Genomic DNA, 26,822 nt, shown 5'->3' on the forward strand with positions numbered 1-26,822 from the left:
TACATGGACTTCCAAATGGCATTTGATGAAGTTCCTTGCCAGCAAAGTTAAAGCCCATGGAATAAAAGGGACATAGGGAGGATGGCTATGAAGATGGTTCAGTACAGGAAACAGTGGCGATAAACAGTTTTTTTTCCCCAAATGGGAAAAAGAATACAGTAAGGTTCCACAGGGGTCAATATTAGGGCTGCTACTTTTCTTGATCCATGTTAATGACCTAGAGTTGGATGTGTGAGGTACAATTGCAAAATTTGCAGATGACATGAAACTTGGAAGTATTGTGAACTGTGACTTCAACAGGACACAGAGGCTGGTAGAATGAGTGGCACACTGCCAATGAAATTTAATGCAAAGAAATGTGAAGTAATACATTTTAGCAGGAAGAGTGAAGAGAAGCAATAAAAAAAGGATGCAATTCTAAAGGGGGTGCAAGAACAGAGAGGAGAGGTCTATGTGCACAAATCATTGAACTTGACAAAGCATTTTTAGAAAGTGGTTAAAGTGGCATACAGGATCCTGAGCTTTATAAATAGAGGCAAAGAATACAAAAATGAGAAAATTATGATGAACTTTTATAAAACACTGGTTCAGCCTCAACTGGAGTACTGTGTTCAATTCTGGGCACCACACTTTTGGAAGGTGTGAAAGCTTTAGAAAATGAGTGATTCCAGGGATGAGGGACTTCAGTTCGTGGATAGATTGGAGAAGCCAAGGCTGTTCTCATTGGAGAAGGGAAGGTTGAGAGCAAATTTAATAGAAGTGTTCAAAATAATGAGGAGTCTGGACAGGGTACATAGGGAGAAACTGTTCCCATTTGCGGAAGTTTCAAGAACCAGAGAACACAGATATAAGATCATTGGTAAAACTGCCAATGGTATAATGAGGAAAAACATTTTCGCACAGCGAGTGGGTAGGATGTAGTCTGCATTGCCTGAGAATGTGATGAAGGCAGATTCGACGGTTGCTTTCAAAAGGGAATTGGATAAGAGCCTGAAGAGAAAATATGTGCAGGGCTATGGGGAAAGGGCACGGGAATAGGACCAGTTAAGTTGTCTTGCAGAGAGACAGCACAGACACAACAGACCAAATGGCTTCCTTCTGGATTGTACCAAATCTATAATTCTATGGTTGTATTTGAAGCAAATACCATGCAAACATTTAATAGGTCAAATAAATGGTTGAAGCAAATGAGGATAAGGAAATATGGAACAGACATGGGATTAGGACTATTGCTCATGTGGAGAAAAGCATCAGCACAGAGTAGTTGGGCTGAATAGCTTGCTTCTGTGTTGTCATTTCTTTGTAGTTCTGTGACTTTGGCTGGTGCTTGCTCTCTCCATGACCTCAACCAACTAGCCATTCATGGTGTGCAGGCCTAGAGAGTAAGTGGGTTATTTGGCCATGAAGACCATCACAGACTAAGCATCTTCCCTGTGAACTTTAGCACTTTACGTCAGGGATAAATAGAGTTCAAAAGAAAAGGAACATGGCCAGTCTTTTTTCTCCCTCCAACCCTGGGTCAGAGGCCAATTGTATCAACCTAAATTGCAGAAATAAAAGGTTTTTTTGGAATATGTAGTTGTTGTACTGGGGGTGGACAGAGAATGGTAGTGCTGTTGGTTGGTGGATTGTATCATTGACATCTTTAATTCAACACTTGGTGACCACCTTATTTCAAACATCCTGTAGAGGAGGCGGTGAGCAAAGCATGGTACTTCCCCACAGGGAAGATTTGTTCCCCCAGTGGTTTGCCCTTGGCTTGTCTACCTACCCAGGTCCCAGATGTTTGCTGGAGAGGAAAGGGACATAATTATGCTGAAAAATGTCAATAGATACAAAGAGCATCGAATGATAGCTGGACATTCACTACCACTCCATCAGGGAACTGAGCCATACCTGGGTGTATCAGACAAGAGTCGCATTCATCTTCTTCATTCCGACAGCATGGGACAGAATATCCCACAACTTCCTCCTTTCCAGGGCAAATGCATTCAATTTGATCGATTTCACAACAGTCCCGACACATGATATTCCACTCAGCCCCTGGACAGTCCTCATTGATTAGAGTGTATCCTGGGAAATGGAAAAAAAGTGCAGCGATTGTTAATATTTCTGTTAAATTTGGTGGCTATTTATGCTATAAATTAGGCAACACGCAAGTGAGAGACAGGCGAGACAGGCTGTTACAGATGTAAGGGTGCTGAATATAAGGTAGGAGAGAAATCATTACCGGTAGTGGGAAATCCACAACAAGGGAGTGCAAAGTTAAAACTGAAGCTAGACCATTCAGAAGTGAAATTTGGAAGCACCTTTTTACACAAAAGATGATGGAATTCTGGAACTATCTCCCCCAAAAGACTGTAGATGCTGGGCCAATTCAAATTTTCAAGACTAAGATAGATTTTCATTGCACAAGGGTTATCAAGGGATATGGAGCAAAGATAGGTAAATGAAGTTGAGTTACCAACTAGCCAGCATCTAATGGCAGAACCAGTATGAGTGGCTAAATTATCTTACTCCTGTTACTGGAGTGACAACAACTGAAATCCAATGTGCTTTAGCTCAAGCAGTCAGTGCCACTGGCAATCCACATCATAAGAGATGGGATAACAAAGTGAATCTGAATTAGGTTTCAACTGATCATGTAAGGGTAAAATCATTTAATGTGTGTCCATAGCCAGTCCGGGTCCTTATGCACAAAGGCTGGTAGCCTACCCTAATGCTTGATAACCAGTGAAAGGAAAGAGACTTGAATTTATGCAGCGCCTTTCACAATCACGACCTCAAGACTTTTCGAAGTGCTTTAAAGTCAATGGAATACTTTGTCATGTAATTCAGGGTAAGCGTACCTATTGAGAACTTGTTATTGAAATGATTAAAGAATCTGCTCCTCTACTTTCTACCTTCATAGCTCTGCACTGCTATGGTGAGCACTTAGCCACATTGGTTTGGACCTATAGTCACATAAAGGCCAGAGCAGGTAAGGAAGTAGGTTTTCTTCACTAAAGAGCCTAAGTAAATCAGGGAGGTTTTCACCACAATCTTGTGGTCACTTTCTCTGACACCAACTTTATGTTTCCAGACTTTTTATACTGAATTTAAATTCACAAGCTTCCGTTGTTGGGTTGAAATAACTATATGATGTAGGAGTAGAAGTAGGCCATTTGGCCCATCAAGTTTGCTCTGCTATTCAATGAGATCATGGCTGATCTGATAATCCTCAACTCCACTTTCCTGCCTTTTCCCCATAACCCTTGATTCTCTTACTGATTAAAAATCTGCATATTTCAGCCTTAAATATACTAAATGACCCAGCCTCGACAGCCCTCTGCAGTAAAGAATTCCACAGATTCACTACCCTCTGAGAGGAGAAATTCCTCCTAATCTCTGTTTTAAATGGGTGACTCCTTACTCTGAGATTATGTCCTCTGGTCCTAGACTCTCCCACAAGAAACAACCTCTCTGCATCTACCCTGTCAAGCCCCCTAAGAATCTTATATGTTTCAATAAGGTCATCTCTCATTCTTCTAAACTCCAATGAGTACAGGCCCAACCTACTCAACCTCTCCTCATAAGAAAATTCCTCCATACCCAGGATCAGCCTAATGAACCTTCTCTGGACTGCCTCCAATGCCAGTATATCTTTCCTTAGGTAAGGGGACCAAAGCTGTTCACAGTATTCTAGGTGTGGTCAAACTAGTACCTTGTGTGGTTTTAGCAAGATTTACTATTTTTATACTCCATTCCCTTTGAAATAAAGGCCAACATTCCATTTGCCTTCCCTATTACCTGCTGAACTTGTATGTTAGCTTTTTGGGATTCATGCACAAGGACTCCCAAATCCCTGTGTGCTGTACCTTTCTGCAGTCTTTCTCCATGTAAATAATATTCAGCTCCTCTATTCTTCCTGCCAAAATGCATAACCTCACATATTCCCACATTATATTTCCTGCCAGGTTTTTGCCCACTCACTGTCTATATCCCTCTGTAGATACTTTGTGTCATCCTCACCACTTGTCTTCCCACCTATTTTTTGTATCATCCACAAAACTGGTGATAGTACATTCACTTCCCTCATCTAAGTTATTAATACATATTGTAAATAATTGTGTCCCCAGTACTGGTCCCCGTGGCACTCCACGAGTTACAGGTTGCCATTCTGAAAATGCCGCCCTTGTCCCAACTCTCTGTCTTCTATTAGTGAGCAAATCCTCTATCCATGCTAATATACTGCCCCCAACAACATGGGCTCTTATCTTAAGTAACCTTATGTGCGGTACCTTATCAAACGCCTTTTGGAAATCCAAATATATTACATCTACTGGTTCCCCTTTATCTATTCTGCTTGTTATCTCCTCAAAGAATTCTAATAAATTTGTCAGGCATGATTTCCCCTTTATGAAGCCATGCTGACTCTGTTTACTTTGTCACGACTCTCTGGGGATAGTGCACTGTAGTGTCAAGCCTCACTACTCCCCGAGCCAAGACAAATGTGAAAAGTTTGATTAGACCACCAAATTGCCGCAATTCTACCTGACTTTTAATTTAGGTTAAAAGAATATGAACACCGGGTTTGTAAACTTAACAAGTAAATAACTGTTTATTAAACAAATTGTCTGTAAACAGTGGCAAAACAAAGAAAAATGAACCCCTAACTTTTAACTCTATAACTTAAACTCTACCCCTTCTTAAACCCCTATACACAAACTCACACACACACATAAGACTCACAAAACATGGATTTTAAGAGTGAGATAAAACAGTTCAATAGCACCAATCCGGAGTTCAGGATTAGATGTGTTGACTTTGATTGCTTTCTTCCAAATTCCTTGCAGTTTGTTGCGACTGACACGAGGTGGTCTCCCAGCTCTTGCTGGGAGTTTGTGTCTGTGGTTCTCTGGTTGAAACTTGCTTTTAATGTCTCTACTGGTGATTTTTCCCCTTTTCCTCCTGACAGGGGTCTCTCAAAGAAAGTAGGATACAGCGATGTGAGAAACAGCCAGCTAGCTATGATGGCAGGATTACTGTGGCTTACAAAACACAGAAGAGAGGAGTTTCAGGTCTTTCCTATTTTCGAGCTAGGAGCTGATCGACTGCATTATCTTCACACAAAACATGGCCACTTGGTCAGGAGCCAAACAAAATGCTGTCGCTAGGCAGTCCCTCCTTTCCAGCACCATTCTGTCCAATCTGGCACACACTGTTCCAGGATAGCAACACCGTAGATTTTCTTCTTCCCGCTCCATTGAATATCTCTTTTAAACTACGGCCATGGTAGTTTTTAAAGCCACGGTCCAATCTTAAAGCCACAATCCAAAAAATAAAAATATGTTCTTTACAGATTATATTATGCATTTCCCAACGCCTTGATAATAGATTCTAAACTTTTCCCAATGATGAATATTAAGCTAACTGGCCTATAGTTACCTGCTTTTTGTCTCCCTTCCTTTTTGAATAAGGGTGTTAGGTTGGCAATTTTCCAATCTTCTAGGACTTTTCCAGGATCTAAGGATTCTTGGAAGATTACTACCGGTGCACCCACCATCTCTCTAGCGACTTCCTTTAATATCGTGGGATGCAACCCATCTGGTCCAGGGGACCTATCGGCCTTTAGCCTCATTAGTTTCCCTAGTACTTTTTCTCTAGTGATAGTTATTGTATATATTTCCTCCCCAGCTTTTACCCCTTGATTATTTAGTATTTTTGGGATGCGATTAGTGTCTTCTACCGTGAAGACTGATGCAAAGTATTTATTCAACTCCTCTGCCATTTCCTGGTTCCCCATAATTTTTCCCCCAGCCTCATTCTCTAAGGGGCCTATGTTCAGTTTGGCCTCTCTCTTCCTTTTTGTATACTTAAAGAAGCTCTTACTGTCCATTTTTATATTACTTGCTAGTTTACCCTCAAAATTTATTTTCTCCCTCTTTATTTTTTTTGGTCATCTTTTGTTGGTTTTTAAAACTTTCCCAATCCTCTGGCTTACCACTAACCTTTTCCACATAGTATCAAATTGAAAGAAAAAATGTACAATTTTTAACTTCCTGGGTTAACCATGCTTGGTTCATCCCCTTCCTAGGTTCCTTCTTTCTCACTGGGATATATCTTTGTTGCGAGTCATGAACTATTTTCTTAAACGTCTGCCATTGTTCATCAACTGTCTTTTCTGCTAAACTTACATTCTCTGGATTGCCAAATCAGCCCTTGGACTACAAATTCATTGAAATACTACTAAATTACTGTATCTTTTGCTTCCCTGTGATAACAATCCAAGGGGGTAAATATTGTTAGAAACCTTGGACTGGGCACAGCAGGCCCTCCAAGGCTGCCACTGCATCTATTTAAGACTAAAGATAGCATCCGACGTTGGCTTGCTTGTAAGCAAGCCTATCCTGCACCACCCCCACACCCCCCCAAACCAGATATCACAACTGCTGCAACATAGCTGAAGTGCAGGTGCTTCCTGCTCAATGCCAGTCAGCACATGTAAGGTTTGCTAGATGTGAAGACAATTTGTTTGTAACAAATCTTGAAGTTAGATCAGAACCCAATCAACCTTGTTCTGAAGAATGGTCCTTGACCTGAAACATTGGGCAGGATTTTGCCCTTGGCGGGAGTGCTTGGCAGGGGCAGTCAGGAAGCCGACCGCCGCAATTTCATGTTGGCAAGCCAATTAAAGTCTGCCCAGCGTGGAACTCGAGCAGCAGCGCACAGCGTTGCCTGTGCGGTCGGGGGGAGGAGAGCGAGCAGGCCTAGCGTGATCTTCGCGCAAGCATGCGAAAGCGCGCTTCAATCTTACTGAGACACGGAGCTGCCTCAGGGAGATGAAGCGCTGTTTAAGAAAAAGGAAATAAAATTGTCACAAAACATGTCCCCTTTTCACATGAGCTGGGAAATGTTTTTAATTCAAAAATAAAATTTTTATTTGATGTTTATTTGCTGTACGAAACCTCATCCCGCCTGTGGATGAGGTTTCCTAAAAAACGTAAAGGCCGCTTGGCCTTTTCGTCTGTCGTTAGGTTGGACGGGCAGCATAAATTTGAATTTAATTAGCTTAACGGCCTTATTGGGCCTTTTAATTCTCAACGGGCGCACAGCCAACTCCGGCGCAAGCCTGCCGAACGAAATATCGCGAGACTGTGTGATGATGTTGAGACGCTCGCCCGACATCATCACGCGTCATTTTACACTCAGGCGTGTTAGGTGCGCGCCCACATACAGTGTAATAATCTGCCTATTAACTCTGTTTCTCTCTCCACAGATTCTGGCAGCTGAGAATTTCCAGCATTTGCAGTTTATAACAAAGAAAACTCAAGATGATTTAAGATGTCAAGGGGTTACTTATAAATGATTTCTAAAGTTATGGATCCTGGAAATTCTCAGTGGCAAACTCTTGAAAATCCCTCTATCTTCCACTTTGATATTTTTCCAGCAGATAGTTCCAACACAGATGAAAAATGTCAAATGAGTTTACCATAACTGTGGTTTAGGGAGAAGCAAATATCCAGCAATGAGCATCTGCAATACAAGTCAGTGTGAATTCACAATAAACTGACAGTAGCCTGATGAATTACTCACTGTACACTCACAGAATACATGTACACTTATTCAATACTCACTGTAACCCAGGCTTGTCCAACCTTTCCATGTGAGGGGCCACATTTCAACTTTTTTCTCACTCAAGAGGCCAATGAGCAAATTTCGAAAAGATAAGGTTTGGTGCAATTTAAACATGAATTTCAATAAAATGTTGAAGTATGAACAATTTGCTGAGCAAAAATAAAGGAATGTCAAAGCAATAAATTGACAATTTAAAATAATGTGTAATTAATAAAGATGACCATTAGAGTGTGAGGGGGTCAAATTGTTTTTTTCCAGCTCACTCTCAGGGCACTTGTTCACTTACCCTCACCCACACCCACTGTGTGAGTTGATGTGAGTGTGTTGGTGTGAGAGGGGGGAGGGTGAGTGTGAACCCTGAGACTGGGAGTGAGCCAGACTCTCTTGCTCACACCCATTCGCTCGCGCTCTCTCACACACACACACACACACACACACACACAAGCTCTCGCGCACGCGCACACACACATATGCACACATACACTCTAACTAACACATACATACAATCTAGCTCACACACTGTCTCTGTAAACTGTCTCCCGTTCACGCACACACACTTACACTCTCTCTCACTTACACACACACTCTCTCTCTTTATCACACACACCAGCAGCCGGTCTTGTCTCCACACCTAAACCAGTGGAAAGCAGTCTCTTCTCCCTGCCCAGTCATCGCTCTCTTTCTCCCGCCTGGCAGATACTCTGACTTGTCCCTCCCTCACCACTACCATCACACCATATTTTGAGGCCTCAGGCTGAAGAAAGCTTCTCCTCCAATCAGAGAGCGGTTCTTTCCCACACTTGCTGCTTATTGGCTCACTAGTGATCCTAGCAACAGAGAACGCAGGAGAGAAACGGCCTGTGATTGGAGGAGCAGTTCTTTGCAGGTTCTTCAAATTCACGTACCAACATTTTGAACACGGGGTGTCCGCTGACCGGATAGAGGGGCCTGGAAGGATAGTGGCTTGTGGCCCGCGTGTTGCCCGAGCCTGCTGTAACCTCATCCAAAATTCATTGTAATTACAGCCAAAACATACTTTAACCCTCACCCAATGCTTATTGTAACCTCATGCAATACTTTAACTATACCCAATACTCACTATAACCTCACCCAATTCTCACCGTAACCACACCTAATAATTATGTAATCATACCCAAAACTCACTGCAATTTAAAGGGGCTGACTTGTGCGCAGCCTGCATGTGGACTTCCAGGTTGTTGCAGCCAAGCAGTTTAAAGGGAACATGGTTATAGGGATAGAGGAGGCTGCAGAGCTAGGAAACTCTTTCGAGTTACCAACAGTCACAGATTGCAACTTCTTTCGAGTACAATCACAGTTCTTGGTCTTCCAGGAGTGGGACATGAACCCACAACCCTCTGATTCAAAGGTGAGGGTGCTATGAACTGAGCCAGGGCTGACAGGGCAAGGCCATGAAGAGATTTTAAAATAACAATGAAAATTTTAAAATTGAGACATCTTTAGACTGGGACCCAATTCAGGCCTGAAAGTACAGGGGTGATAGGTCAGTGAAGGGCAACAGAATTTTGGATGAGCTCAAATTTATTCACACAGCATTTTCAAGCAACCCACAGCACCAAAGACAGGTGAAATTTCCAACTCATGCACTAACTCGTGTTATTATAATGATATAATACATTGGGCTTATTTACTGTGCAAGACACAAGGCACCAATCGCTCATATGGGATTGGGTAAACACAGTGTGGGTTCATTTATTAAGACTAGGCACATGAGAACAGTTTTATATATAGGTATAAAGCTTGAAGACATCACAGCTGTGCATGCAATCACCTCAAAGCAAAAGTGAAACTAAGACTGAATTACTTGACACATTTCCCTTCCATTGATGTCATGCTGACAGCCCTTAAAGGCATATTACAACACTAACCATCAGATAGAAAGACAGGCATTATAGGGAGGAAACTTCACACAGGCATTAAATGGACAACAATTTTGCAATGTAGCACCATTGTACTAGCAAAAATGAACTAGGGTAGGACTTCCAAATGCCAATTTCATCTACTCTGTCCATTGGAAAAATGCAGAGTATCACCTGCTGCTCTGCTGAGATCATTACTGACTAGTCAAGCCAAATATGTTGAGGAAGTGAATGTGTTTAGTTTGGTTGCCATAGCAGCAGGTAAAAAGTCTGCTCCAAAACTGGTAGATCCCTCATTCTTTCCTGGTGGAGTTCACCTCAGGCTCATAATAGCAGCTACATTTTCCCACAAGACCTATCAAGATATTGCTAGCAGGATTTCCTGGTAATTCAGCTAAATCCACAAATACACTCCCAAACTTCTGGTGAAACTTCAAGGAGAGGGAAATGCGTAAAAGAACAGGGTGGAAATCTGGTGGATTTTGCTTTCACGCTGTACCCTTCCCCTGTTGCCAGATTATATTAAATTGCATGGCTTAGGTCACCTTTTACAAACACAGGACACCTGAAAGTGCTTCACAGCCAATGAAGTTGTAACTTAGCAGCCAGTTTGAGCACAGCAAGATCCCACAGGCAGAAATGAGATAATGAACCATTTTATGTGACACAAGGGATAAATGCTGGCCAAAATAACTTCTCAGCTCTCTTTTGAATAGTGCTGGGGGTTCTTTTACATGCACCTGAAAGTGCAGACAGAACCTCAGCTCAATGTCTCATCTGAACTATGACATCGCTGACTACCTAACATTCCCTCAGTACTGTACTGAAGTGTTTGCCTAGATTATTAGATCTCTGGTGTAGGGCTTGAACTAATAACCTACTGATCCAGAGACAAGCATACCACCGTTCAGCCAAAACTGATACTCTGGCAGATTTTTGCAGAATCTTCCCAACTCTGTGGACCTTAAAAATGGCAAGTTTAACCCGGATGTGGAAGCCCCATCCCCATTTCCAACAGATCCCAATCTTGCTGGCAGGGGAAATGACACGTGGCGTGATTCACACACAAGGGAGCCCAAACATAGGATGACCATTTGAAACCAGTGCTGAGTTCAAACAGGTCCCATTTTCGCTGCTGCAAGGGGCTTAAATTGCAATGTGAGTCACAAATTTGCGGAGTAGACGTAAGCGCTCTTGAAGGATGGATAAGGTCTGTTTAACTGTTCTTAAGTTTTATAAATCACCCCATTCTTTTAGACTGTAAAAAAAAGAGACATTAGTGCAAGTTAAAAAATAATATTGCTTTGATTGACAGGCCAGGTGATGTAGCAGTTTCAATTGTTATTTGTTGGCATTTCCCTCGAGGCTCTTTATGAATGCTTGGCTAATTTTTAAAAGCTACAATTATCTCAATGGGGATTATGAGTTCACAGTTTGATTGACAGGTTAAAGAACCTTTTTAAAGAAGCTTTGAACGGGCTTTCATGAATGGTTTTTTAAAATTGACTGTATAGTGAAACCTTTATTAGATTTTTAGAACTTTATTTTATCTCCACATGGCACTGAGGTCTGCTCATGGTGGACATTGGGTGAGTTGGCATGAGCTGACATGGAGGGTATAAGGGATGATGAGGGGTGGTTGGGGGGGCGGTGAGAGGGTCTGAGGAGTGAGGGCTAGAGGGTGTAAAATCTTATAAAACAACTGGGACAAAGTCCCAGAGAACCAAGGCAGGCCTTCTAACCAGCCTGCTTTGGCACTCTGCTCTGCTTCTGGGTCAGTGGGCCCAACACCATCCTGCACCTGCACCCCCCCACCAACCACTTCCCAGAACAAAAATCGTGACATTCAGGGGCCTTTTTTCCGAGGCATGTCTGGCAAGTGGGGACATCTCCTGACCCTAGCTACCTGCCTCAGTAGCAAAAATCTGGCCAGTTGTGTGAAATAGATGGAGATTATAAAAGATTTCTTGAGATATACAATTTCAAGCTTTGCATTGCATCAAGTAAATTGTTATACATAGAAATACACCACAAAATGGACAAAATAGAGTTATGTTCAAGATCGTTAAAAAGAAATCAAAGGCAAAATATATTCCTTGAGAAGTGTATATATTTTTTTTAAACTATAGATTTTCCTGATTCCACTGTTTATGAAATTAATCACACAGCACATCTACCTCAACAAGACTGGGTTCATGATTTGGAGTTTTGTAGCATACTCAGTCTCATGTAACCAAATAAAATCAGTCAGTGCAAATCAGAAACTACTCACTACAATACTGCCACTGCTCAACTTGCCTCATTGCTGCCACATTTGATATTATTTTGGTTAGTAAACAAAAATAATACATAATCATTGTAGAAAATGCAGTAACTTTATTGATGACTTCAAGTAGTCCCAATTTCCTAGTGACCTTTAATGCATCTCTGTGGCTGTACATGCACAGCAATCTCACATTTGCAAGATGTAGGTAGTCGTTAATGCATGTTTGTTTCATAACATATGAGTAATGACAGGAACTATTTTATGGAGATGACAGGGTCTTAACCACCGGCTGAGAGCCAGCGATAGACCCACGTTGCCTCCTCCTGGGATAGCCCGCTGTATTATAAGCCAATTAGGCAGTTGAGAGGTCACCAGGCCTTTCACAGATCAGGACCCTGGTGACGAGAAGTCCTGTCTGCTAAGGGCTGCCAGCCAATCAGAGGCCGACACTCTTTTGCTCAACAGCGCCAGGAAAGCAGTGGCTGCTGCAGGAATATACCCACTGGAGGCCCAGGATCGCGGAGCCACCCCAGTCAGAAATAAGTTATGGTAAGAGGGGGTTTGTGGGGAGGCGGCGAGGGCAGGAGGTGGCTCTTAAATGGGTTCCCCTCAGTTCCTGATGCCAGGTCCCTCGATCAGGCACTGAGTGCCTTTGAACAAGGAATCTCCCTGGGATGCCACAGGCAACCTGCACAGGTTTGAATGTTGTGCTCCCTGCATAGCAACAGGCCCCTTCCGCCGCTGGGTTAATACAAATGACAGTGGGAAAAGGCCCTTAATTGGGAATTAATTTCCCATTTAAGGGCCTCGATTGGCAGCAGGACGTGAAAGCTGTCCACAGGCCTTTCCAGAAAGGACTTAATAGGGGTGAGGTTGGAAGGTGGCAGGGCACTACCATTCTGCCCAATTAAATGCCATCCCCATCTCAAAACTCACCACAGAGAAGAGCATAAAGTTCTGCCTGGATTTTTTTCAAATTTACTTTATGGTACACACGTTTTGTGCTTCTAAAAAGAAATGTAAAGTGGCTGATTGCCTTCTCTGAGTCATTCTTGGGCTTCAGATAATGACTTAATTGGTGTTTATTCATCATGGTGTTTATTCATTATGGCTGGGTTCAACTCAGTGCACAATATATGGTCACTCCTGAAATAACTATATACACTAACTGCCCAGTTTTCTTACCTGGTCACTGGCAATGACAACTCTAGACCACTCATTAACCACAGAGTCAAGTACCATTGCATTAATTTCATTCTCAGAGCAAAGAGAATTGATGACAGGAGATAGTATTTCTGAGGGAGGACTTTTAATGTATAATTCAATGTAGATTAATGAGTTGTTTATAATGAGTTTCTTGGTCAAGTAACTATATGTAGGGTCAGGATGATGAATGAGAGAGGGTAGTACAGGGCATAGTGTTTGAAATGAAGAATAATAATTGTATGATGGATAAATTGTGCAATTTTGGGAGAATAACATGGTTTGTATTATATGGAAAAAAACACTGAGTACATATTTTAGAGAATAACATTCAGGATATACTAAACACAAAGTAACATAGTATATGCTATATGAAGAATAACATCCTTGGAAACAAAGAACTTGCATCCATGTTGTATGTTTTACAACATCAGGATGTTCCAAAGTACTTCGCAGCCAATTAAATCCTTTCAAAATGTAGTAACACAATATAACACTGGGGAACCAAGCAGTCACTCGCCACAAAACAAAAACCCACATGTGCGATAATGGTGAAGTTGATTAAGGGGTAAATATTTGTTGGGACACCAGAAAGTTCCTCTGCTCTTCTTTGAAAAAATGCCATAGGGTCTTTTACGTTCACCTGAACAGGATCATGAGCCATAGTTTAAGATGTGACCTGTGAAGGTGCAGCAACCTTCAATAGCTCACTGAGGTGAAAGACTGGAATATGGAGTGATCTTCAAAGAGAACTTCAATAACAAGAGGGCTAAAATTGGAAATTTCATACCGTGGGAATTCGGTTCAGAGGGAGAAGGAGATGCTGCTTTTGTTCTTTTTTTTACCTCCAGTAGCTGGTCAGTGTTTTTCTTTTCTCTCCATGCTTGGGAACTAACTTGCTATTGCTTTAATAAGTAACTTAAACTAGGTAAAGCAATTAATTAATAAAACTAAGATGATCAATTCAATTTAAAAAATTAAGTAACTAATGAACTTTTTTTCATCTTTCATGAGTTGTGGGGTCACTTTCAGGGCCAGCATTTGTTGTCTGTTCTTAAATTGCCCTTGAGAAGGTGTGCTGCCGTGTGCAGTGCGCGGCCGTGTGCAGTGCGCGGCCGTGTGCAGTGCACTACCGTCTTGAACCACTGCAGTCCATCCGGTACTGTAGAGGCTTGGTATAACTGATTGGCCTGCTGGGCCATTTTCAGAAGGCAGTTAAAAGTCAACAATGTTGCTGTGGGTCTGAAGTCACATGTAGGCCATACCAGCTAAGGACGGAAGATTTCCTTCCATAAAGGACATTAGTGAACCAGAAGAGTTTTTATGACAATCGATGATAGTTGCATGATCACCATTACTGAGATTTTACAATTCCACATTTATCAATTAATTGAATTTAAATTCCACCAGCTGCTGTGGTGGAATTTGAACCTATGACTCAGGACTATTAGCCTGGGCCTCTGGATTGTCCAGTGACATTACCATATGCCACCATCTCCCCTAATCAAATAAATATATAAATAAGACGTGACAGGGCAGGCAGTGTGCCATAACTGCAGCATGTGGGAGTTTGTGGAGAGCATTGCGAACCCGAACAACCATATCTGCAACGTCTGCAGCTCAAGAAACTTGGATTCAGAGTTGTTGGGCTGTGGTCCAAGCTGTAGACATTGTGCAACATCAGGGAGCAAGAGAGTTACTTGGACACTTTGCCTCTGGAGGCAGTCACACCCCTTAGCTTAAGCAGAACTTTAGAGCTGGCCAATGTTCAGGGAGAAAACTTTGTGACTGCGAGTCAGGGACATATGGGTATCCAGGATCTAGGATATTCCTCTCCTGCCAGCAGCAAGAATAATGGTGGGTGGAGAATAGAAAATTTGGAGTGATGGCATAATAAAGTTTCCTGCTGGCTCACTGCTGCTCCAAGCTCCATTCTCTGACTCACTGCTGCTCCAAGCTCCATTCTCTGGCTCACTGCTGCTCCAAGCTCCATTCTCTGGCTCACTGCTGCTCCGAGCTCCATTCTCTGGCTCACTGCTGCTCCGAGCTCCATTCTCTGGCTCACTGCTGCTCCGAGCTCCATTCTCTGGCTCACTGCTGCTCGGAGCTCCTTTCACTGGCTCACTGCTGCTCCGAGCTCCATTCTCTGGCTCACTGCTGCTCCAAGCTCCTTTCACTGGCTCACTGCTGCTCCAAGCTCCTTTCACTGGCTCACTGCTGCTCCAAGCTCCTTTCACTGGCTCACTGCTGCTCCAAGCTCCTTTCACTGGCTCACTGCTGCTCCAAGCTCCTTTCACTGGCTCACTGCTGCTCCAAGCTCCTTTCACTGGCTCACTGCTGCTCCAAGCTCCTTTCACTGGCTCACTGCTGCTCAGAGCTCCTTTCACTGGCTCACTGCTGCTCAGAGCTCCTTTCACTGGCTCACTGCTGCTCCAAGCTCCTTTCACTGGCTCACTGCTGCTCCAAGCTCCTTTCACTGGCTCACTGCTGCTCAGAGCTCCTTTCACTGGCTCACTGCTGCTCAGAGCTCCTTTCACTGGCTCGCTGCTGCTCAGAGCTCCTTTCACTGGCTCGCTGCTGCTCAGAGCTCCTTTCACTGGCTCGCTGCTGCTCAGAGCTCCTTTCACTGGCTCGCTGCTGCTCAGTTTCAGCCCTGGTGCACTGCTGCCCAGAATTTCATTCACTGCTGCTCAGGGCCTCATTCTCTGGCTCACTGTTGCTCGGAGCTCAATTCATTGGCTCACTACTACTCAGAGCTCCATTCACTGGCTCAGTTGTTTGCAGCCCCATGTGAAGCCATAGCGTACTGCTTCTAAGAACTCCAGCCCTGGCACACTGCTGCTCAGAGTCCCGTGTGAAACTCCGGCTCACAGGTGCTTGGAGCTGCATTCCCTGGTTCTCTTCTGCTCGGAGCCCTGGGTGAAACTGTGGCTCATTGCTGCTCAGATCCCCAGCCCTGCCTCACTGCTGCTTGGAGCTCCCAGCCCTTCCTCACTGCTTTAGGAGCTCCTAGCCCTGTCTCACTGCTGCTCGGGTTCCCAGCCCTGCATCAGTGCTGCTCCAATTCTTAGCCCTACCTTACTGCTGCTCGTATCTCCCAGGCCTGGTTCAATGCTGCTCAGAGCTCCCAGCCCTGGTTCAATGCTGCTCAGAGCTGCCAGCCCTGGTTCAATGCTGCTCAGAGCTCCCAGCCCTGGTTCAATGCTGCTCAGAGCTCCCAGCCCTGGTTCAATGCTGCTCAGAGCTCCCAGCCCTGGTTTACTGCTGCTCAGAGCTCCCAGCCCTGGTTCAATGCTGCTCAGAGCCCCGTGTGACACTCTAGCTCACTGCTGCTCAGATCCAATGCTGGTCATCTCTGTACTAGTGAGGTAAAGGTACTTTCATGCATTCAATTGTTTGAACCTTACCTTTCGGCAGAGCTAAGACACTTGGCATTTGGTGGATAAGCAGAGTCAGTACCGTCCAGGCCAACATCCTGCTTAGACAGCAGCTCCTCTCACCCTTTAGGTTGTCTGCTCTTAATGTTACAGTCAGTGTTTTTCCTTCACACGATTCCCCAAGACACACTAAGTTCATGTTACAGAACCCCAGATAGTTTCCTACCACAGGATTTTTAAAAAATCCTTCAAAAACACAGACAACTCTCACATGAGAAATGTATGACATCATCCTCAGCAGGGGCTCCAACTTTTCCATTAAAGCTGGCTTGTCCTCAGCATGCACACTAAAAGCAACAAGTGTACTGTTCAGGATTAGATGTGCCTTTAACAATCACACAAATCTCTTGCTGCAGTACATCTCACACTGAATGTTTGAAGCCTTTATTATTATGATCGCACAACTGAAATTTTGTTGTCTCTTTAAGCTAAGCTGATTTATTTCTACATCCTGTATATTATTGCAATAATTTAAAATCTGGAGTGGCAGCAGATTTTGCTTTAAATTGTTTCCTATTTTCACTGCCAACTTTCTCACTGCTCAAAGGTTTTGTATCCTTGCTAAGATTTGGTCTCACAAATGCTACTTACCAACCCCCCCAACCCCAGTCACATGTTATTCATACGGAACCGAATTCTGGCCAAGTTTCCTGGTCTCAGGGTAGACCAGAGGTACAGAATACAATTATTATGTTTGGGATCAGCTTATCAAGTGCGTGCTATGCTTGAAACCAGGATCTTCCTGGTCAATACAGCTCAGCTGCTTGCTGAGTAAACAGGCTGAGGGTAGTTTGAGTCTCTCTAACACCTGTGTTTCAGCGAAATGCAAAGTTAGTAAAGCTTATCACCATCTCTCCCCATAAAACTATCCTGCTGTCGTTTTGAAATGGGCCTCAATCTAGGTTAGAATCAGAGAATCATAGAATGGCAACAGCACAGAAAGAGGTAATTTGGCCCATCATGTCCATGCTGGCTATCTGCAAGAGAACTCAGCTAGTCCTAGCCTCCCAACTTTTCCCTGTAGCCCTGCAAATCTTTTCTCTTCAGACACTAATCCAATTTCCTTTTGAAAGCCAGTCTCCTATATTATATTTTGTGTGACAGCATAGTTTCCATTACATCTGTGCAGCTCATGTGGAGACTGAACTATGTCACCAAATGGTAATTCTTGTCATCCAGTAGCCCATTCTGGTTTGTCATTGTGGCTCATAGGCAGATGGTACAGCAGACTGTACAGAGGAATGAAGGCATTGTGACTGCTGAAAGGATACCAGGCACTGACCTGCATATAGGATCATAGAATGGTTACAGCACTGACAGAGGCTTTCAGCCCATCATGTCTGTGCCAGCTCTCTACAAGAACAACCCACCATGCCCCACTCCCCTGCCTTTTCCCCATAGCCCTGCATTTTTATTATCTTCAGATAATTGTACAATTCTCTTTTGAAGGGCAGGATTTAATTTGCCTTCACCACACTCCCAGGCAGTGTGTTCCAGATTCTAACAAATCATGAATAAAAAAGATTTTCCTCCTGTTGCCTTTGATTCTTCTGTCATTCACCTTAAATAAGTGTCCTCTCATTCTTGACCCTTCTGACAGTGGGAACAATTTCTTCCTATCTACTCTGTCCACACTCCTCATGATTTTGAACACCTTTATCAAACCCCCTCTTTTCTCTTCTCTAAAGACAGCAGGCCCAGTTTCTCCAAGATATCCACTGAAGTTCCTGATCCTTGGAATGATTATTGTAATGTTTTTCTGCCTTCTCCCTCATGTCTTCACATCCTTTCTTAAGTATGGTGCCCAGGATTGGACACAAATACCCCAGTTGAGGCCAAATCAGTGTTTTATAAAGGTTCACCATAGCTGCTTGGCTTTTGTACTCTATGCTCTTATTTATAAAGTTTACTTTTCAACCTGCCCTGTCACCTTCAACGATTTGTGCACAGATATCCCCAGGCCCCTTTGTTCCTGCATCGCTTTTTAGAATTGTATCCTTTATTTTATATTGCTTCTCCTTGTTCTTCCTAACAAAATGCATCATTTCACACTTCTCTGCATGAAATTTCCTCGGGCTTGTAACTTCCCATTCCATCAGCCTGTCTGTGTCCTCTTGAAGTCTATCACTATCCCCTCCCAGATCACTATCCTTCCAAGTTTTGTGTCACCTACAAATTTTGAAATTGTGCCCTTCACACCCAAGTCTAGATCATTAATATAGATCAAGAAAAGCCGTGGTCCTAATACTGACCCCTGGCGGTTCCCCCTGTATATACTTTCCTCCAATGTGGAAAAAAAACAACCGTTTTAACTCCTTACTGGTTGCTGTCACTCATCAACTTTGTATCCACGCTGCTACTGTCCCTTTTATTCCATGGGCTTCAACTTTGCTGACAAGCCCATTAAGTGGCACTTTACCAAATGTCTTTTGGGAGTCCATGTAAGACCTCATCGTGGCATTACCTCTACGACCCTCTCCATTACCTCATCAAAATACTTAATCAAGTTAGTTAAATAAGAACAAAAACAGAATTACCTGGAAAAACTCAGCAAGTCTGGCAGCATCGGCGGAGAAGAAAAGAGTTGACGTTTCGCGTCCTCATGACCCTTCAGCAGAACTGAATAAAGTTAGGAGAGGGGTGAAATATAAGCTGGTTTAAGGTTTGGGTGGGGGGGGGAGAGAAGTTGGGGGCGCGGGGTGGTTGTAGGGACAAGCAAGCAGTGATAGGAGTAGATAATCAAAAGATGTCACAATCAAAAGGAACAAAGGGGTGTTAAAGGTGGTGATATTATCCAAGAAAATGTGCTAATTAAGAATGGATGGCAGGACACTCAAGGTACAGCTCTAGTGGGGGTGGGGTGGAAAGACTGACAACAGAGTATTACAGTTATAGATTTAAAAATAATGGAAATAGGTGGGAAAAGAAAAATCTATATAAATTATTGGAAAAAACAAAAGGGAGGGGGAAGAAATGGGAAGGGGGTGGGGATGGGGGAGGGAGTTTAAGATCTAAAGTTGTTGAATTCAATATTCAGCCCGGAAGGCTGTAAAGTGCCTAGTCGGAAGATGAGGTGCTGTTCCTCCAGTTTGCATTGGGCTTCACTGGAACAATACAGCAAGCCAAGGACAGACATGTGGGCAAGAGAGCAGGGTGGAGTGTTAAAATGGCAAGCGACAGGGAGGTTTGGGTCTTTCTTGCGGACAGACCGCAGGTGTTCTGCAAAGCAGTCGCCCAGTTTGCGTTTGGTCTCTCCAATGTAGAGGAGACCGCATTAGGAGCAACTAATGCAGTCGACTAAGTTAGGGGAAATGCAAGTGAAATGCTGCTTCACTTGAAAGGAGTGTTTGGGCCCTTGGACAGTGAGGAGAGAGGAATAATATCACCACCTTTAACACCTCTTTGTTCCTTTTGTCTGTGACATCTTTTGATTATCTGCTCCTATCACTGCTTGCTTGTCCCTACAACCACCCCCCCCTAACTTCTCTCTCCCCCACCACCCCCCAACCTTAAACCAGCTTATATTTCACCCCTCTCCTAACTTTACTCAGTTCTGCTGAAGGGTCATGAGGAGTCGAAACGTCAACTCTTTTCTTCTCCGCCGATGCTGCCAGACCTGCTGAGTTTTTCCAGGTAATTCTGTTTTTGTTTTGGATTTCCAGCATCTGCAGTAGTTTTTTGTTTTTATCTCTTAGTTAAATAAGACTTCATCCTTAACAAACCCATGCTAGCTTTCCTTAATAAATCCACATTGGTCCAAGTGACTGTTAATTTTATCCCAGATAATCACTTTTAAAAGCTGTCCCACTTTTAAAAGCTGAGGTTAAACTGACTGGCCTGTAGTTGCTGGATTTATCCTTACATCTTTAAAGTGTTGTGGTGCTCCCACTGGTTATAGGTGAGAGCATTGTTATACCATGCAAACCAGGACAATTGAGCAGAGACAAAAGGAGCAGGAACTGAACCAGGTGCCTGGGCCCCTACTGCTTATCTTTATTATTCAGTTTCATCCTTTGAAAATGCCAGGGGAGGCCAATTTGAATAGAATTTACTGAAGAATCAATGGGCAGGGGAGCATGGTGGGGATGGAACACTCCAGCAAGTAATCCAGTCACGGATTAAGGTGCACTCTAGTTGTTTGTGACATTGATGCAGTTCAATTATTGGAATAGTAATCCAGAAAATGTGAGTTCAAATCCCATCACTACAGTTTGAGAATTTGAATGCAGTTCAAACAAAATTGGTACAAGTAAAAGCTATCAGTTTCATTAATATCCTTTAAGGAAGGAAACCTCTCATTACCTGCATGTTCTGGCTTCTATGTGAATCTAATTCCACACCAGCGTAGTTGGCTCTTAACTGCCCTTTGAATGGCCTAGCAATAATCAAGAGGAAGGCCTACAATCGTCTTCTCAGGGCAACTAGCAGTAGGCAATAAATGCTGGTCTTATAGTCATAGCAACATCCGGAGAATGAAGAACAGAAAATATATTCCATGCAGTTCTCTAATGTGTGCAGAGTTTAAGTTTAGAGTTTCAGTAAATCTCTAGAGCAGACTAAAAGGGAACAGGAAAACAAATCAACCACAGTGAGGGGACATGGACAGGCACTGGCAGATCATTGTGGCGTAATTGGAGGATGGCAGTTCTACTGTTTGACTGCAACAGTACTTCCATAATTTTACATTCCAGACTCCTCTTGTGATGAAGCTATTTTGATAACTGTTAGCATCTGCAAGCTAGCTTTTAGAAACTAGTGTCTGCACCCTTAAACTCCTTTGTTCATCACCACCACCACCACCACCACCACCACCTCATCCTACCCCATCTCCAGTACTTCCCCATTTAGACTGCACTTCCATCTGTCATTCAGTGCCTCAGCTCTACCACCCCATTATGGGAAACTCTACCTGTCATCAGTTTATCTCCCTTTACAATTTTCTTTTTTCACAATTCAGTTTCTCCTAGTTTTGTATCATTTGCAGGATTGTCTAGATTCACAAATCCAGACCTTTAATGTATAGAAGGGAAAGCTGGAGCCAAGCATCAACCTGTGGGAGACACAATCATCAATTCCTGTAAATCAGAAAATTCCCCATTTATCCCTATTCCCTGCCCCCTGCTTCCTCTTTATGTCAATAGAATCCTTCGTTAATGTTGTCAGGCTACCCAAAATGAGATACAGGAAGGAATTGCAATTGAGGTAGAAAGACCACAGGCCAGAAACTGGACTGGATCCAAATGACATCATCCTACCCTAAGTGCATTGTCATAGCCATGGGTTCAGGTTGAGGTCAGAAAAATAAATTAAAGACAATCAGTTATGGATCATATATTGTTAGTGAATAAAGGTTTGAAGGGAAATATTTTATCTTGACTGCATCTTATTTTTCACACAAGAAATATAAGCAACATCTGTGCCAGATTTCCATACTCTGTCCACAGTTAGTTCAGATTCACCAGATGACATTCAGGACAAGAGCCCTCCAACCTAGTTTCCCCGTGGCCTATCTCTACACAACTCTCCCCTGAGGAACAGAGACCAATCAAACCAATCAAATCAGTTCAGAACAGAACAGCTACCAGCTGTTCAAAGTTAAGTTCAGAGACCTCCTTCATTCTCACTGCTTAACAAAACAAGCCGCAGGAAGTTTCCAGCAACCATTCAAGCAGGCCAAATATTGTCAAATATTGTTGTTGCTGTGGAGAGGGGAGGCCAATACAGCAAATAGACACCGGCTGGTACAACTTAATGGCTATCAGACTGTCCCTCAACTCCTTCCGAATAGCAACATCTATATCTCCCTCTACTCCCCGTTTCCATCAGCCCACACACTCATCAAATCTTGACCTTCCTGTGACTCTAGAGGAGATGGAATCTGGAACAAGACTCAGGCACGTATATTTCATATTTAGCACAAGCCTGACCGTGCCACCCTTAAATCAATTTAACCGTGAGCAGATGCATTTCAAATTTTAAATTCCAAATTTTTCAATGCTCGATTTACATGTGTGTGTCAATAAAGCTGTTAAGGGAGTATCCATTGACAACATGGAGAGACTACTCAAGCAAAGCTGCCAGCTATTTGGCTGAGAGATTAGGGTAGATCCATGGACAACAAGGCCCGGAAGAGTGATATTTACAAATGATCTCCTTCGGTAGTCAACCAAACCTATATGCCTTCACGGACTGCCACACACAATAAGTTTAGTATTTATGGTGTCAGCCAGGGCTCAGTTGTTAGCACTATCACCTGAGTCAAACGCTTGCAGATTTACATTCCGCTTCAGTTCAGGAACAACTCAGCAGGTCTTACAGCATGAGGAGAGAGAAAAACAAAGTTAACATTTCGAGTCCGTACGACCCTTCTTCAGAGCCGGTCATACGGACTCGAAACATTAACTTTGTTTTTCTCTCTCCACAGATGCTGTCAGACCTGCTGAGTTTTTCCAGCATTTTCTCTTTTTGGTTCAGATGTCCAGCATCCGCAGTATTTTGCTTTTATCCACTTCAGTTCAGTACTAAGGTACAATTGAGAAGTGCTTGCTTTCAGGTGAGATGTTAAATTGAGGCCCCATCTGCCCTCTCAGGTGGACATATAAGATCCCATGAAGCTATTCGAAGTAGAGCAGAGTAATTTTCCCCTGTGTCCGGGACACCAATTATCCTTCAACTAACATCACTAAAAACAGATAGTCCAGTCATTATCAAATTCCTGTTTGTGGAAGCTTGCTATGTGCAATTCGGCTGCTACATTTCTCACGCTGCAACAGTGACGACTTCAAGAGTACTTCGTTGGCATGCCCTGAGAACCCACTTCAGCAAAGTTGCATAGAAATGCAAATCATTTTCTTTTCATTATGTAAGCTGGTTATTTCCTTGCTGTCTTTGCCTTTGTGGATCAAGACATTATCGATAATGATTGAGTGGATTGCAACAGATGAAAAAACTGGTGCTGCAGATCGGCAGGTTCAAGGATTTAGTTTGCCTGATGTGCAACCTGCTTGCTTCAGCACACTTCTGCTGTTGTGTATCTGACCCCAGCTGATCACCTGCTGGAATGCCCTTTCACCTCCACAACTGAAAAACCCACTGCCATAGATTTAAGGTTGACTTTGTTGCATATCAAGTACAACAAAATACATTGAAACAACTACAAAATGCTTAATTAGTTGTAAAGTGATTTGCAATGTCCTGAGGTCATCACAGGTGCTATATACCTGCATTTCCTATTATCATTGTACAAAATCCCACAATACCAACCCCTCCCATTGTAAACAATCCCACTGTAACAAACCCCATTCCATTCTAAACAATCCCACTGTACCAACTCCATTCCATTGTAAATAATCCTACTGTACCAACCCCATCCCATTGTAAACAATCCCACTGTACCAAACTGTCTCCCATTGTAAATAATCCCATTGTCCCAAACCCCATCCCACTGTAAACAATCCCACTGTACCAAATCCTCTCCCATTGTAAATTACCCCACTGTGCTAAACCCTCTCCCATTGTAAACAATCCCACTGTATAAAACACCATCCCATCGTAAACAACCCCACTGTACCAAACTCCATCCCATTATAAAAAATCCCAATGTACTACAAAGGCTACGGGCTCTGACAATATTCCAGCAATAGTACTGAAGACTTGTGCTCCAGAATTTGCCACACCCCTAGTCAATCTGCGCCATTACAGCTACAACACTGGCATGTACCCGGCAATGTGGAAATTGACCAGGTATGTCCTGTACACAAAAAGCAGGACAGATCCAACCTGGCTAATTACCATCCATCAGTCTGTTCTCGATGATCAGCAAAGTGATGGAAATTGGTCATCAACAGTGCTATCAAGTTGAACTTGCTTGGCAATAACCTCACTGATGCTCAGTTTGGGTTCTGCCTAGGTCACTGTGTTCCTGACCTCATTACAGCCTTGGTTCAAACATGGACAAAACAGCTGAACTCCAGAGGGGAGGTGAGAGTAATTGCCCTTGACATCAAGGCCTCATTTGACCGAGAATGGCATCAGGGAGCCCGAACAGAACTGGAGTCATTGGGAATCGGGGGAAAACCCTCCCTGGTTGGAGTCATACCGAGCACAAAGGATGGTGGTTGTGGTTGTTGGAGGTCAATCATCTCAGTTCCAGGACATCACTGCAGGAGTTCTTTAGGGTAGTGTCCTCGGTCCAATCATCTTCAGCTGCTTCATCAATAACCTTCCTTCCATCATAAGGTCAGAAGTGGGGATGTTCACTGATGATTACACAATGTTCAGCACCATTCACGACTCTTCAGATACTGAAGCAGTTCATGTCCAAATGAAACATAACCTGGACAATATCCAGGCTTGGGCTGACAAGTGGCAAGTAATATTCCGCCACACAAGTGCCAGGCAATGGCTATCCCCAACAAAAGAGGATCTAACCATCACCTCTTGATATTCAATTACATTACCATCTCGGAGTTCCCCACTATCAACATCCTGGGGGTTATCATTGACCAGAAACTGAACTGGACTAGCCATATAAATACTGTGGCTACAAGTGCAGGTCAGAGGCTAGGAATCCTGCGGCGATTAACTCACCTCTGACTCCTCAAAGCCTATCCACTATCTACAAGGCATAAGTCAGGAGTGTGATGGAATACTCTCCACTTGCCTGGATAAGTGCAGCTCCAACAACACTTAAAAAGCTTGACACCATCCAGGACAAAGCAGCCCACTTGATTGGCACCCCATCCAAAAATATTCACTCCCTCCACCACCAACGCACAGTGGTAGCAGTGTGTACCATTTACAAGATGCATTGCAGGAATTCACCAAGGCTCCTTAGAAAGCACCTTCCAAACCTACGACCACCACCATCTAGAAGGACAAGGGCAGCAGATACATGGAACGACCATCACCTGCAAGTTCTCCTCCAAGCCATTCATCATCCTGACTTGGAAATATATCGTCATTCCTTCACTGATGCTGGGTCAAAATCCTGGAACTTGCTTCCTAACAGCACTGTGGGTGTAACTACAGCACATAGATTGCAGCAGTTCAAAAAGGCGGCTCACCACCAACTTCTCAAGGGCAATTATTCATGGGCAATAAATGCTGGTCCAGCCAGCAATGCTAACATCCCATGAATGAATTTAAAAAACCAAACTCTTTGCTTTTTTAAACAATCCCACTGTACCAAACCCAGCCTATTGGAAACAATCCCACTACCAAACCCAATGCCATTCTAAACAATCCCACTCTACCAAACCCAGCCTATTGGAAACAATCCCACTACCAAACCCCATGTCATTGTAAACATTCCCATTGTACCAAGCCCTTTCCATTGTAAACAATCCCACCATACCAAATCCCATCCCATTATTAACAATCCCACTTCACTAAACTCTCTCCCATTCACTCCCAAGGTATACAACGACATTCTAGTAACCCCTTCCCTAGCAAATTCAATTCAGTGAGTAGTATTACGAGCACTTCATTTATTTAACTTTGAAAAGGGAGACACTTCAACCCCTGGTGAGAGGCATAAGGGAGTTGGAAATCTTAATCCCGATGTCAACATCGATCAATTGCAACTCTGTTACAGTGGCCAGAATTTTCCAGCCCTTCACGCCAGCAGGATCTTCCTGTCCCACCGATGTAAACAGAGGTTTCAATGGCTCGCTGGTGCCGCCACAGGGAAATTTGCCATGGGAGGGGGGGCTGGAAAATTCCTGGCAGTATGTCTGAAGGAAGAGCAAAGTCATCATCTCAGGCCACATATCTACTCTTAACCCAACAAGACACTTATCCCTGACCTCCGTGTGACATTTCCATTTTCCACAGCGGCTCTCTTCTGTTTCCTTCTGTTTCTCTCCTTCCTGAATGAAATTAGCAAGATTACTGAATTTGTGGACAACTTTGTGCTGTCAACATGCAGCTGCGAGGAGCTTGTTTGAGACCATTCTCACTGCTCTTTGCACATGCAGCCTGATGGTTGGTTGGAGAGTTCCATCCCAATGGCCCTGACTCGAATCAGACTCAGAGTCAGGGTTTTAACAGAGCTGGAAAGTAACAATCAAGTGAAGGAGTTTAGTTGACAGGCTAGGCCCAGCTTTAAGTAATACAGATACCAGCACTACACTCAATGGTTGCTCAATAGCTGTTGCTCAATCTGTCAAGAAGCCAGGACCTGGGTTGCTATTTTCCCTCATTGTTTCTATGTTACGCTCACTTTTCCAGACATGGAAACTGTACATTCCATTAATAAAACAGGACTGTGCCGAGACACAACTAAAGGAAATATGTCTCAATCCAAACATGTAATCCGTGCCTGTGAGTTGACTCCCTCCCCATCTAAAGGGAGCCAGATCAAAAAAATACAGAAAAATTATTTGTATAACTCGAAGGAAA

The 26,822-nt window shown here is 43.4% G+C and overlaps 1 protein-coding gene across 2 annotated transcripts in view; it reads right to left on the reverse strand.

Annotated features, from left to right (window-relative positions):
* LOC144684710 (inactive serine protease PAMR1-like) overlaps window positions 1-16,719 on the reverse strand; it is a 127,282-nt gene extending 110,563 nt beyond the window's left edge. For both annotated transcript variants that reach the window (XM_078548842.1, XM_078548841.1), the window contains exons 1-2: window positions 16,392-16,719; window positions 1,897-2,073 (exon numbers count right to left, since the gene is read on the reverse strand). In XM_078548842.1, the coding sequence (XP_078404968.1) occupies window positions 1,897-2,073; window positions 16,392-16,680 (466 nt within the window). In that variant the 5' untranslated portion in view covers window positions 16,681-16,719. The remainder of the gene's footprint in view (window positions 1-1,896; window positions 2,074-16,391) is intronic.
* Window positions 16,720-26,822: the final 10,103 nt, after the last annotated feature.

This window comes from Cetorhinus maximus, chromosome 9, assembly GCF_964194155.1.
Source record: "Cetorhinus maximus chromosome 9, sCetMax3.hap1.1, whole genome shotgun sequence".
NCBI classification, from domain to species: Eukaryota; Metazoa; Chordata; class Chondrichthyes; order Lamniformes; family Cetorhinidae; genus Cetorhinus; species Cetorhinus maximus.